Source organism: Dermacentor silvarum, chromosome 1, assembly GCF_013339745.2.
Source record: "Dermacentor silvarum isolate Dsil-2018 chromosome 1, BIME_Dsil_1.4, whole genome shotgun sequence".
Classification (NCBI taxonomy): domain Eukaryota; kingdom Metazoa; phylum Arthropoda; class Arachnida; order Ixodida; family Ixodidae; genus Dermacentor; species Dermacentor silvarum.
In genome coordinates, this window is record NC_051154.1 from 314,913,870 (window position 1) to 314,928,217 (window position 14,348).

The window sequence follows — 14,348 nt, forward strand, 5'->3', positions numbered from 1 at the left end:
GCTAGAGTATCCGGCTCCCATGCAGCGGGCGCGGCTTCGATCCCGTTAGGAATCGGGTACTTTTTTCGCGTTTTTATCGGTTACGCGGCTGACGCCGGCGGCGGCATCATCGCGACCCGAAACGGCTTTTGCAATGAGTGCATAACAGCTTACGCTGTAAAAAAAAAAAAAACTTGTGCGGGCGTCAATGTTGTCGCCTCAGCACACGGGCACCTTCATCCCGCCGTCTTGTTCCCTTTTTTTCGCTGTGAGCGTGCCTACATTCTTCGTTGAAAACTTGAGCGACGCGGCTTTTCGGGAGCGAGGCGTGTAGCGTCGTCACAGGCCCGCGAGCACAACACCTACCCGGGGCATGGAGTTTTCTATGACCCGGGGGGTGGTGGCCAGACAAGACCGCAAACGCACATGTCGGCTAACCTAGAGACACACACATACAAAACGAGCAAAGGAAGTTCTCCGACGTAGTACCTAGGCAAAGTCAGATATTCAAGGAGCAACATCTCCTGAGTAGTAGTACCTTGAGGTAGGCGAATATACAAGGAAAAGAAATCCCTATGTGCAGTTGGTTAATTGTTTTCTCGCATGCGCAGTTTAGTGAGCGTGGCGAGCGTGAAGTTCAGGTCTCTGGCTAGCAGATGACATAAAGTGGCGATGAGCGCTCGCCGCCATCTTTGTGAGGACGTGGCGGATTGCAACGCGGGCGCTTGAGGACATTTACTTGGCTACTGGCTTGCGTCGAAGCTAGCGCGCGCCGCCCCGGCTGACGTAGTTTTGGACTTGGGTGAGCGCTCGCGTATACTCGTCGGCGCGATTCCCGACGTCGGCGCGGTGCATGGATCGCTGATTGCATTACTTCTAGAGTGATCTCACTAGGGTTCTAACGCACCGTTCCGCCTTGCGACGCGGTGGGGCGGTGAACAATTTGACGCTTGCTTTTGTGCGTGTGTGTGTCCCGTGAATGCTTCTTCCCGGTCTTGAACAGCGCGCTGCGATCTCGATCATGCTTGCATAGTATCCTCATCGTGTTTCGCGCAAGTTGTAGAGGCTCATTGCCACACATTGCGGTGCCTTTTTGGCTTATCTTTCTCCGGTGGTATCCCTTTGTCACATCGCCGGCGTATATGCGGCGGTATCTCTTTTTTCGGCAGTTGGCGAAGGCGTCGCCGCTAGCACGTGTTCGCTTTGTCTCTCCGTCGTATGCTTGGGTTGCAGCTCGAAACCGATGAGTTCTAACTGTATATATAGGCCGGTGATGTTAAATGAATGCACGGGTTGAGATGAGTAATGGCCACACGTACATTACCTTTATTATTGTTGTCAGTGATCGACCAATACTATTTTTCGTGTGAAGAATTTCGCTGGTCACAAGCGGCGTGCATTTTCATGCGCCAGCCGCAGCCCCCGCCAAAACAAACATTCTAAAATCGAATTCAAGCATGTCGGCACGAAATTTTATGCGCACGCAATATCCTACTTTGTCGTGTCTTGTGAAATGATTTCAAATGTCGCCGGTGGCCGACGTGATCGCTGCGACCAGGCATCCTCGAGCGATTGCATTAGCTATCACTTACGTGTATTTTCGCGACTTGGCATTGGACGCGACGCACGCCGTTTGTTGCGCTATGCAAAGTGAGGTGCCCAGCGCGCGTCCTGTGCCGAGTCGCGCGAAATCTTGGAGAAGTAATCGTATTCCCGAATGCAACTATATAATTTGAAGCTGTCAACACTGAAATGGGCCGACAACGCCGAGCGCGCGCCACACACGCCGGCCGCCGCCATGCTTGTAGCATGTATACGTTTATTCCGCGGCTCCATGCCCGCGGCCAGCTGTCCGGGTGTTCGATTTTGCAAACATCCGGAAACTTCGGGTTGTTCTTGGATCCCAGCCCGCGTGACTTCCTATCAGAACCGGAACTAGCTGGCTGCCGTCTGGCTGCCAGCCGGCTGCGAGAACTCCGAAAATCAAAAGCCCAGTAGCGCCGCCTATGTCGACCTGCCGTCGCAGACGACGGCTAACGCGCTACCAGAGTCATATTGTTTCTCACTTTAACAACTAGAGGATAATCTGGCGCCACCCTCTAAGCGAGTTTACTAAAGGGCGTTGTGCCCTCATGGCAATGACGGGATATGTGTCAGTGACGCTTGCGCTGGCTGGTGTTGAACGAGGCATCGTCTAAAACGTGAATATGGCTACACAAATAATGCGTTCTTAAAATACAATCTACATAAAAGGCTTTAATTCACCCATATTGCATCTCCATATAAAGTTTATACTAACCTCCAATGCAGGATCAAGCGAAGAAAAGCAAGAACAGACGACAATTTGTTCCAAAATGAGCGAGAATCTTGTCGTCTGTCCTCCAACTTCAGCGGCGAGCTGATACTTTTTACGCTTTATATAATTGTACATCCAATAACATGTCCTCAAAATTAAGCAAAACATGTTTTTGTGCAATAATGAAGCTAAAACCGCTTTTTACGTGGTGTTTCAGCAGGAAATGAATCATTGTGACAGACGGAACGGTGCTAGCCAGGCGTGTCTTCAAGGCGTCCAGGCTCTCCGAGAACGATGCCAATCTGAAGTCACAATATACCGGCATTCTCATGCATACCACAGCGCAGCAGCGCCAGACCAGGGGAAATCCGCGGAAAGCTTCGTTGAGCTCTCGGGGGAGTTCTTACGGCGAGATTTTGCTTCGTCACTCAGTAACTGGGCCTTAATAATGCCATTTTGGAATTGCGCAGAAGCATATAGTACAATTACCATTATTTAAGGCGTAAAGCGTCCGCACGTTGAGAGCTCGTGTTGGTGAAGCACGGCTCATGCGCCCTGCGTTCTCAAACGCGCGCGTAATTGCGAGAGTTTCAACAAGTCTTTACTGCGTGAAAGAATGCGAACGTGATTTCGTAGGTTCTTTTACAGAATAATTTGGTTCGGCCGGTTCGTGAAGGATTGCAAATGTCTTTGGTCAGCAATCCAAAGCAACTGGGTCGCTTCTGGTCGGTCTCCGCATTTTACAGGTGTGTGTAGCTGATGCACGGGTTCTGGCGACGATGAGCAACGTTTTCGCACGTAGACAGTATTGATAATATCAAAAACGTGCCGGTCGTTTTCGCAACACGTGAAATCGTTTTTTTATTTGTTTGGTTTATTACAATGCAGGAGGGTGCAGAGTGAACTGGAACAGACCACAGCCAGGATACAGGCAGAAGGCAACGCCATCAAGGCCACCATAGTGCAGCTGGAGGAAGCAAAGGCCACTCTCGTGGCAGAGGTGTCGCAACCGAACAACAGGAGCACGCAGCTGAACATTCGCATCTCTGGAATGGAGAACGAGCTGCAGCTGACGAATACCACAACTTCCACGCTTCAGTCTCGGCTTTCTATTCAAGCAAGCCACTTTCAAACGCTTCGCCAACAGCTCGCCGACAAGGACCAGCAGATTGCTGCACTTGACGATAAGTCAGCTGCTTCTGATGCCATGAACCAGGAGCTACTCAAGTCAAACGCTGAGCTGAACGCAGCTTTAGGAACGTCGGAAGTGGAAAAGGGGGCACAGGCAGAAAGGACGTGTGAAGTCGTAGCAGAGAACACGAAGCATCTGGATGCATTGTTGCAACAGAATTCAGAGCTGCTTGCTCTGGACACAACACTTAAGAATCTTGAGCCGAAGCTTACAGTATCGGTTGGAAGAAGTGAATTGCGATCATCGCAACCGTTAGTCAGCGAAGAACGGTGTGCAAAACTTAAGGAAGCCCTTGCCACGCTGCGCACTGAACTAAAGGCAAGTCGGTCTCGCTGCACAGAGCTCGAGCAACAGCTGAGTCTGGCTGGATGCGAGGAAGAGTATCAGTCATGGCGACTTCTGGAAGTACTAAATGAACTGAACAGTGTTACGCGCAGAGCAGACAAGCTTCGAGCACGGGTACAGGAGCTTGAAGTCTCCAAGCAACAGCTGGACACACTCTCCTCCGAGCTTCAGCAGAAGCTGAGTGAGAGTGAGTGCCAAAACAGACAGTTGAAAAAAGCTACTGCGGAATGCGCCAAGATTGAACAGTGCATTGAGAAGAGCGCAGCTGAAAAGGCTGAAATAGAGGTTCGCTTGGAGAACGAAGCACAGGTTGTTCATGCGCTCAAAGAAAAGTGTGCTGAGCATGTGGCTGCGAATGAAAACCTCTGCACTGTAAATGCAGCATTCAAGAGTACCATCGAGGAAGCCAAGCTCAAAATGGAGCACCTCGAAGCCAGGATTGAAGCGATGAATAACGAGAACTGCGCATTACGGAACAATCTTGAGGAGAAAAGTCAGAGACTCGATAGCTTGCTAGCAGAAAAGCAAATGCTGCAGCTGAAGCTGTCTGATGCAACTGCTGCCTGCGGCGCTCTTCAGAAGGAAGTGTGCGAGGTTAGGACAAAGCTGCGTACTTCTGAGGAGCAAGAACACATTCTCAGGAATGCCAATGCTGGCCTGGACTCATTCATCACTAGCTGCAAGCAGATGCTGAAGGTTACAGCGTTTCAGCTTGGTGATGCCACCAGACGAGTGGGGTTCCTGCAGGAAGAGGTGAGCTTTTTCCAGCAGCTAGTCACAAGACTGAACCTTGAAAAAGAGTGCTTGCACTCATCTCTTGCGACTGCAAAAACCAATTCGCAGTCACTTGAGAAAAAGTGCCAGGCTGCCTGTAGAATTGAGAAAATTAAGTTGAAGTTCAAGGAAAGTCAGCACAGGAAGATGCAGCTGTCTTCGCTTGTCGAGCTACTACAACAGGAATGCGCAAGCCTGAAATTGGTTCTTGCGGACATGAGCGAAAAGCTGTTGTGTCGCGAGCAGGAGCTGGCGTCGGCAGTCAGCGATCGTGACAACATGGCATCACAGGTGAAGGAGCTGGAAGATGCGCATGCCCGTCTGAAGCATGGCAACCAAGCTCTGGAAGATCGCATAGGTAAGGTTGAAATTTTTCAGTTTGTATTTTAAATGGGCGACACTTTGAGTAAGGCACGGAACCTGTGAAATATTAAGGGGACACTAAATCAGTTTAGTGGTGGCGTGGAGCAGAGGTAGAACACCCGACTTCTAATCTGAAGGTCGTAAGTTCCAATCCTCCAATCCATCACATTTTCAGGCACGGTGTGGCGCCTGACACCGGCAAAAAATTGCCGAGAGCTAGTGGGGCTATACTAGTCCAGGTGCAACCAAATTAGGAAGGCCCACTAAGCTTCAAGAAAGTCACTCCCTCACCAAAACAGGAATTGGCCACCCTGGTGCAGTATACAGCCACTACTTCCATCATGACTCCTACAGTTAACCCATGGCCCTCACTCCCCAGCGGCTGCGGCGCCCCTGACCAAGGCGGCGGTCAGACCTGCGACGCGGCAGACGGTGCTAAGAATGTCTGGGTCCGGACAGGCCGCCACTGGAGAGTGAACCTGGCAACGCTCAACACGCTCACCCTATCGAGTGAGGATAGCTTAGCAGGGCTATTTGAAGAATTATAAGGTATTGTCTGGGATAATATTGGCCTTAGTGAGGCTAGAAGAACTGGCGAGGCTTATACAGTGCTGACTAATGGCCACGTCCTATGCTACAGAGGTCTTCTAGATAGAGAATTCGGAGTAGGATTTCTAATCCTTAAGGACATAGCGGGCAACATTGATAAATTCTACAGCATTATCGAGAGGGTAGCAGTCCTTGTAGTAAAGCTGAACAGGAGGTATAGACTGAAGGTACTAGAAGCCTACGCCCCAACGCCCAGTCACAATGATGAAGAAATAGAACAGTTTTTTGAAGATGTTCAATTAGCGATGAGAGAGGTGCAAACTCAGCATACTGTAGTCATGGGCGACTTAATACAAAAGTGGGGCAAAAGCAGGCTGGTGAGTAAGCAATTGGCAACTACGGCATCGCTTAAAGGAACACTAGAGGAGAGATGTTGGTTGAATTCGCAGAAAGGAATCGGCTCCGAATAATGAATACCTCCTTCAGGAAACGCAGCAGCAGGAAGTGGACCTGGAAAAGCCCTAATGAACAAACAAGGAATAAAATAGATTTCATACTCTCTGCCGATCCCAGCATGGTGCAGGATGTAGAAGTGTTAGGTAGGGCAAAGTGCAGTGACCATAGGCTAGTGAGGGCTAAGATTTCTCTCAAGTTGAAGAAAGAAAGAATAAAATTAGTCAAGAAGAAACCGGCCAACCTAGACGCAGTAAGGTAAAAGCAGAGCGACTCAGGCTGGTGCTCGCAAACAAATATGCAGCTTTTGAACAGGAAGATGAAGATAACATAGAGGTAATGAATGAAACCGAAACTAGGCTGAGTTCAGAAGCAGAAATTGAAGTGGGAGGTAAGGCACCAAGGCAACCAGTAGTTAAGCTCTCCCAAGCAACCAAGGATTTAATAAAGAAACCGCAAAACATGAACGTGTCAAACTCGAGAGACCATGTAGAATTCGCTGAACTGTCGAAACTGATCAAAAATGAGAAAGTAAGTGATATCCGAAGTTATAACGTAGAAAAGAGTGAGGAAGCAGTAAAATATTGACGCAGCATGAAATCAGTGACAAGGAAAGTTGGCATAGGACAAGGCGAAATGTGTGCCCTAGAAGATAAGCAGGGTTATATCATCAGCAATGTCGATGTCGTAGTAAAAGCATTGGAGGAATTCTATACTGACCTGTACAGTTCCTAGAGCAGCCAAGCTACTTTCCTTCGAAGTAGTGAACAGAGTACAGAGTCTTCTTCTATAACTAGCAATGAAGTTAGAGGGGCCTTGAAAGACATGACCAGGGGCTGGAGAAGCGTGTAAGCAACCTGAATAAAGCTGCTTGGGGCATATTTGCATGACTAAGAGCGTATCTTATTTGGAATTTTCTTTTCCAATCAACTTGCAGTTGTTACTAGATCGCCGTATGTCTAGAATGCACCACACTGGCTATGCTCAGTCCTTTTTTTCTGTGCAGCTTTCCCTGCAGCATAGATCAGGAATTGTAGTAGTGACTCATTGAGTCTATTGTGCATGAGCCAATGCCTGTACTTCCATGTCTCCTCCGTTCGTAGCTGGGCAGATCTCAGTATTAGCTCACGAGACATCTTTGTACTTTTCATCGCACAGCTATCATCACTGCTTCTGTTCTCCGTAGGTTAAGCTTTCTCGTGGGTTATTACACTCCGTTTAACAACTTTTTTTTTAATATTCAATCAACTGCTTGGCGGAGGATAATTTGTAAAATAAGAAAGTTTTTTTCAACTATCAGTCGATAATCCTTTTGTTTTTGAGCAACGTGCGTAGCGGTTGTTGTTTATTTAATAACGTTAACGTGGGAAAATAGGTGAAGATAGGGTGGGCCGGTGATGCAAAATATAAAAAAAAATATTTCAGCGACTAAGGAACGTAGTAAAAACAACAGAAGCGAAAGCAGAAATGGAAACAAAATAAGTAAGGAAAAATACTGGAGGTATAGAGAATCATGCAACTGAGGCGTAACCTGCTATAAAATAAACAGCGCACTGTTTCATGAAGTAAATTAAGGAAATAGTGCGTCGCGGTTACCCACCCGTGTTGTCACTAGGAGTGGAAGATGACTGAGCGGTGCTTAACACGAACATTATCGACAGCCATTTACAGCGCGTGATTCTCTGTCTTTACAAATCACAAACAAAGCCGTGTTGTAGTTCAAGCGTAGCAGTATCTGATAACCAATGGCGTCATGCTTTGAGATTACCTGCGATGGGCGGTAAACTTTCGTTTTTTTTCCTTTCAAACACTTCAGTTAATGTGGAAGAGCTGCTCTCACTTATAACCACCTTTTAGAGCTGAATATCTACCAAACATTGTTGCTCACCTTCAATAAATTTCCAACTGAATTTCTGTAGCCTTCAATCAAAATTGTATAGGAAAGATTGAATTTGTATTATTATTTTGCAAAGTGATGTTTTTTTTTCTACGATGGACATTTACCAGCCTGAAATGTCAAATCACTTACATAACAAACGCCCCAACGATTCTAGGTCCCTGCGTGAGGTTATGCAGGTAATTAGAAAGAAAGATCGGCCTGGTTTTCCCACGTTATGCGTGCAGCCGTCCAACTGCCACAATTCATGTTTCCGCTAGTTGCAGCTACTCAGATAATCTTGCGGAAAGTGCATCCGCTCTGTGCTAGCTTACTGTCTGCGGATGCTTCCATGTAAGAAGTTTCGTGAAAGGAAGAGTCTTTTTATTTTTAACGCAAATCTTTGCCACACTCGGTCACACTTTGTCCACACTCGGTCCACACTGGTTAATCACACGAAAAAGAATCGGATAACCTACAAAAATAAATTCAGGGGTTTCGCATGCCAGACCCATGATCTGATTATAAAGCACGCCGTAGTGGGCGTCTACGGAATAATTTTGACCACCTGGGGGTCTATAACGGGACGCTAAATGTAATCAAGCGCATTTGCAGTTCGTTCCATCGAAATACGGCCGGGATGCAACCCTCCATTTCCCGCTCAGCAAAGCAGCACCATACCCATTGAACTACAGCGGCGGGTTCTCGGCTACCTTATAACGGCCTTCTTCGCATTCACTGTCACGTGGAAGACGCGCGTGCGCAATTCACTCCGCCCGCAGCCCAATACGGCGACTGCAGAGCCACCGACCGTCGGTCAGTGGTCGTGCCCCTAGCGGCAGCTTCACTCCCAGAGGCAAACTTCCGCGGCAGTTGCATGACGAGTAAAAATGAATTGAAGGACTCGAGTAGAACGTTCAGTGATCAGATGCTAAGCTGCTGCTGAGTATAAAAGTAGTGCGCCTTCAGGGCAATACCCTGCATAACGCCGTGAGGCCACATTCGAAAGATTCTTCTTCTTTGTCGGGTTTTACATGCCAAAACCATTTCTGATTATGTGGCACGCCGTAGTGGAGGGCTCCGGATTAATTTTGACCACCTGGAGTTCTTTAACGTGCACTACAACGCAAGCACATGGGCCTTTTTTGCATTTTCGCCTCCAGCGAAATGCGGCTGCCGCGGCAGGGATTCGATCCCGCGATGTCGTGCTCAGCAGCGCAACGCCTTAGCTGACTGAGATACCGTGGCGGGTGATTCGAAAGCACACTTCACGTGTTAAACACCCCCAGCCCCCCACACCGTCTGTATACTTGAGCCGCGTCGTCATGAATACGAGTCAGACATTATGGAGAATTCTCCATCTCCAGAATGAAGAGGGCACACATGGATAACTTGAAAGAGCTGCTAGACATTGGCAGGGAATATGTATCGACTTATTGTGCGTAATGCCTATTAAAGGCTTAATGCTCGTAACGTGTTGACCATTGCTGAAAAAGTACCGACGGTTCACTAATCCTTCGGAACTCATTTTCCCAGTTACAGGCCCCATGCCGTCTCGCCTGCCGCCGCCTAATTACCACGGAGCCCTGATTGGACACTCTCAATGCCACTCGGCTTTTCAGCAGACCTCCGATGGAGCGTATAATAATGGCCGTATTGAGTGATTTTATATTATCAATGAAACCTAAAATATATTTGAAATCCTACGTACCAAAACAACCATCTGATTATGTGGCATGCCGTAGTGGGGGACGTCGGAATAAATTGGACCACCTGCGTTACTTCAGCATCCACTTGAAACTGGTGTTTTCGCATTTTGCGACCATCGAAATACGGCCGCCGCGGCCAGGAGTTCATCCCAAGACCTCGTCACTGCCGCCATTCTGCGACACCATAGCCACTAAGCAACCACGGCTGGCCGATTGGATCTGTCGCATCAGAACTTCAATCCATCAGAGTTGCGGGGTCAGCAGTTGAACGGGACCGATCAATAAACACTTAACTGATCGGCCTGATGCACAAGCTAATTCATTCTGTTAAAAATGAAATATTCTTGGCTGAAGAATAGCTGCGTCAGGCAGATACGCTGCCGAGACCTTATGAGAGACATAAAAGCCTCCGCATGCAATGTTCCCACTTTATTTCAGAGCCAGCACAGAAAGTCGCTTAGGTAAGACAAGACATGGGGCAAAGAAAACCAAGCTATGGCAGTGAATAGTGTAAAGCGAGAACTACGCGTGTAGTGCCTTTTTTTTTCCTTTTTTGTATCTCACAAATAAACCCTCAAACTGAAAATTTAAAGGATAACAAGATTTTTGAAAAAGAATTTGGCGGTTTAAGAGAACGCCAGCTTCTTTTTTGCAAGTTTTCGAAAAAAAAGCAGCGTTGACAATTAAGCAATCCAAATATAAGCAATGAACAGATCTGGTATTGGGATGGAGGTATATGATGATGATGATGATGCCTCAACACTTGGCACAACCCACTGAGGGGGATAGGCCACGAACCGGGTGGTATTTTGATAGAAATTTAAAATAAATTCATTTATAAACACATAAGTATAAGAATAAAAATAAATGACTAATTGAAAATGAGAAATAAAGCAATAATAAAAGAATTAAGTAGTCTATACTAAGTTAGTCAGCCTTGCCTGAATAGGAATAGTACTATGAATTTAATAATAAATTAAATACAGCAAAGGAAATGCGTAGATTTTGAATAATAATAATAAAATAATTGGGGTTTTGTGACTTTACTTTTTGAATTTGCTAAAGCTATAATTTATTGAAGGATAAATAAAGCAATCACGTATAAATGGGGAAATATTAATAAGGCAATCTTTTAGAAAGAAAGTTATAAATGGCTCGGCAAACATTCCCTAGGCCATATCCTAGCACCGTGGCTCCAACTGAGAGTAAAACTGAACTGCTTAACGGCAGTCCTAGATTACGAAGTGGGATTTCTAAACATCGTTGTCGATCATTAAAAAACCGCCGACAGGATAATAAAAAGTGATCGATAGATTCTGGTTCATTTCAGAGGTAGCATAATGGTGATGGCACCAGACCACATCTGTCCAAGTAAAAATTTAGTTGTAGAATACGGCAACGCAGTCTTGTAAATGTTACTTCGAATTGCCGGTTGGGACACCACTGTCGATTCCAAGAATAATTTAGATGTATAAAGTCTGTTGATTTTGCTAGTGCGAGGCTTTTCTTGTCTTCAGTCAAAGAAAACTGCCTATATGTGGCTGCAGTGATATACGCAGTTGCCGGCAGCACAGATATCGCCGGACCCTTTAAAGAAGCTCGTGCTAAGGAGTCAGCTATTTCATTAAGTTGGATGTCTCGGTGGCCTGGTACCCATACTAAATGAACAAACTTTAAGTGGGGAGGAGCTAATGTATAAAACGTGCTTAAAGCTGTCAAATTTGTAGATGCGTTAAGCGCGCGGTATACAGAAAGTGAATCTGTGACAATAATAACTTTTGTAACATGTAGCGGTAACTTTCGCAATGCAAGAATTATTGCCAGAAGTTCGGCCTGAAAAACTGATGTGTAATCTGGCAGTCGAAGTGAAAAAGACCAATCGAGGGATGGGGAGTATATTCCCAGGCCTGCCTTCTCTTCACACGAGGAAGCATCAGTCGCTATTACATTTATTGGGAAATGGGCCAAATAATCTTGCAAAAGGGCATTCAAATACGTTGGTGGCAGCAGTTTTGCGTTATTGGGGAAAATATCCGCAAATTCAATTTTAAAGGACAATGTGGACCTATCAAACGGAATGATTTCCCTAATGTGAACATTTAAAGGTGCTAACTGTGCCTGCACAAATACAACCTGTGGGGTATGTAACCGAGGCCACGTGATCTCAAAAAATGAATTTGGTTCACTAATAAATATATATTCTGTACTTCTAAGAGGCGATTCATAAGCCCTTAAGTAGGTTTGAACCGTAAGCATACCGAATCTCGTGTGAAGAGAAGGTAAGCGCGCTTCCTGGTATAACACATTATTAGCAACGAATTTAGGCAGGCCTAAACATATTGTCGATTCGGCAAACGTGATGTTAAGTGTTGAGCTAATTCCTTTCCTATGAATTCTAATGAAGCAGATATCTCGCGTGGTGAAAGAATTATCGTTGTAGTATTCGCTGATGTCGGTATGAACTTTCTGTACCGAAGGAATCTGAACAGTGCTTTTTTGTTAGGCTTGCAGAGGAATTCATGATGTTTTCTTATCATATTCGTCTTTGGCATTCGATGCAGTTCTCTTGAATGTGGCAGCTGCAAACTTATAATCACTCCAGTTACTCGGAGACTGATTGTAAAGTAGTTTTTTCCAAGCGGCTTTTCGTCCTCTATAATCCCACGTGCACTCCGAATTCCACCAAGGAGAGTGAGTACGTTTATCTTTGTTAATATTGAATTGAGATCTTTTATATGAACTTTTTTAATTCCGCGCAAAGACTCATGGCTTTGATGTCATCCGGCACCGTTATCTGGGAGTTGAGGGTCGCTTTTAATACACTCTGAAATTTCTGGTAATTGACAAAAATTCGCACCGGAGACTCTAAAGAAGTAAAAGGGCACAGAATATCAAATCTAATGGGTAGATGGTCACTGTTTGAAGCAGAGTCGACTGTAGACCAGGAAGTGACCCACATCCCCGAACTGGCAAATGTTAGATACAATGCTGATTTATAACGGCCTTGAATAAACGTAACTGTTTTCGTGTTTAAGCAACAAAAACTTTGATTAATTGCCCAGTCCGATAATCTTTTTCCACATGAGTCTGTTCGGAAACCCCAAGCCACATGGTGTGAATTAAATTCTCCCGCTATCACAATTTCTTTCCTACAAGATTTGACAACGGTATTAAGGTATCGAATATCTTGAACACCTGCGGGAAAATATGTATTAACTAAAGAAAACGGAGAACAACAAGGAATAGTTACATCTATTGCTAGTATCTCGCACTCCGTAGACATATATTGATATGATATTGTTGCTTTGTGGCATATTCTATTTGTTATCAGGAAAGCGAGTCCTCCGCCTCTCGATGGACGGTCCAATCAAAATAAACGGTAGTTTCTTATGTGGAAATCTTGACCATTTGATAGCCAAGTCTCCTGCAAAAGAATAATGTCGGGAGAAAATTGAGAACAAAAATATACTAAATCTGTGGCTGCAGAAATAATGGAACGGCAGTTCCACTGTAATACCTTTAAAACACCTATGATGAATTAATGCCTACTGTAGAAATAACTTGCTCTAAGATACTGTCTTTTAAAAAATCTTTCTTCGAAAGTGTCTTTACCGTGTTTAGCGGGTTTTAATTTATGGATACAACTTGAAGAATTGGGGTTAGCATCGGATTTTGAAATGTTATCTTTAACAATTTTTTTGGTTATGGAGTGCAGGACAGAGGTGGATGAATTATCATTAGGTGATCTTGTGCGTTTAAGCGTCGGAAGATCCATTTCTACGTCCTGGTTGTTTTCCGACACTGATCCAGAGAATCATCCGTTGTCGGTATTCTGAGTTGAAGTTGATGGTCTTGTATTTTTAGTGCTTTCTGCAATGACTGGCGAGGGATCTATTAGTTGCCCAGCGTTCGATGTAATGGGATATGTAGGAATCTGTGAGCTAGTAGGGCTCGCAACAGAACTGAAAAGCTGAATCATTTGTGATGTCATCAGATGAGCTATAGTCTCCGATAGGTTTGATGTTAGTCGTTCCATAGCTTTTGACAGCGCTTTTTCAACAGCTATCGCAATAGCATCGGAAAGGGTTGAGTCTGCAACCATTTGTTGACGGGCTGTCACTCCTGCATATCCCTTAGATCTTCCCTGGACCTCAGCAACAGCATCACGGCGTGAGCAACGTCTCCTTCCAATTACTTCCAGAATTTGAAGTTCCTGTGTTCTCGCAGGACAGTTCGAGTAGTTAGCGGGGTGACCACCCCTACAGAGACAGCATTTCTCTTCTTCGGATGAGCAATCAGTAAAATTGTGGTTGTCACCGCAATTACGGCAGCGTGGAGAAGATCTGCAGCCCCTCACATTGTGACCGAATCGCCAACAGTTGGCGCATTGTAGAATACGGGGAGCCAGAGCTTCAACCTTATAAATTAGGGGCCAGACCTTGATTTCTGTTGGACGCATCGTCCCAGCACATGTAACTATCACTGACTCAGTCGGAATCTTCTTATTGTCAATTACTCGGCTACACCGGTAAACAGAGATGACAACAGCCACTGAAAACATCTCTAAAAGTTCTTCAGGTGTCAAACTGACGTTACACTTCGAACAATGCATCTAGAGCATGCAAAATGCGGTGGGACAAAACATCTCACCGGATTTGAAGCGAATGTTGAGCAATTCAGCAGTTCCTTGGCACAGTTGTGGTCTGGCGAGCAACATAATATACCTCCCCTGCCGAACTGGCGGACCTCAGTGATCTGTCGGAAGTGAGTTGACGCCTTCTGCAATTCCACCTGAATCGTTTTCGGGTTCTT

General features: G+C 45.7%; 1 protein-coding gene across 1 annotated transcript in view; it reads left to right on the forward strand.

Moving 5' to 3' along the window:
• The window catches only part of LOC119442410 (myosin heavy chain, non-muscle), an 81,905-nt gene that overhangs the window by 19,561 nt on the left and 47,996 nt on the right, over positions 1-14,348 (forward strand). The window contains exon 2 of the mRNA XM_037707284.1: positions 3,164-4,944. Coding sequence (XP_037563212.1) covers positions 3,164-4,944 — 1,781 coding nt within the window. The remainder of the gene's footprint in view (positions 1-3,163; positions 4,945-14,348) is intronic.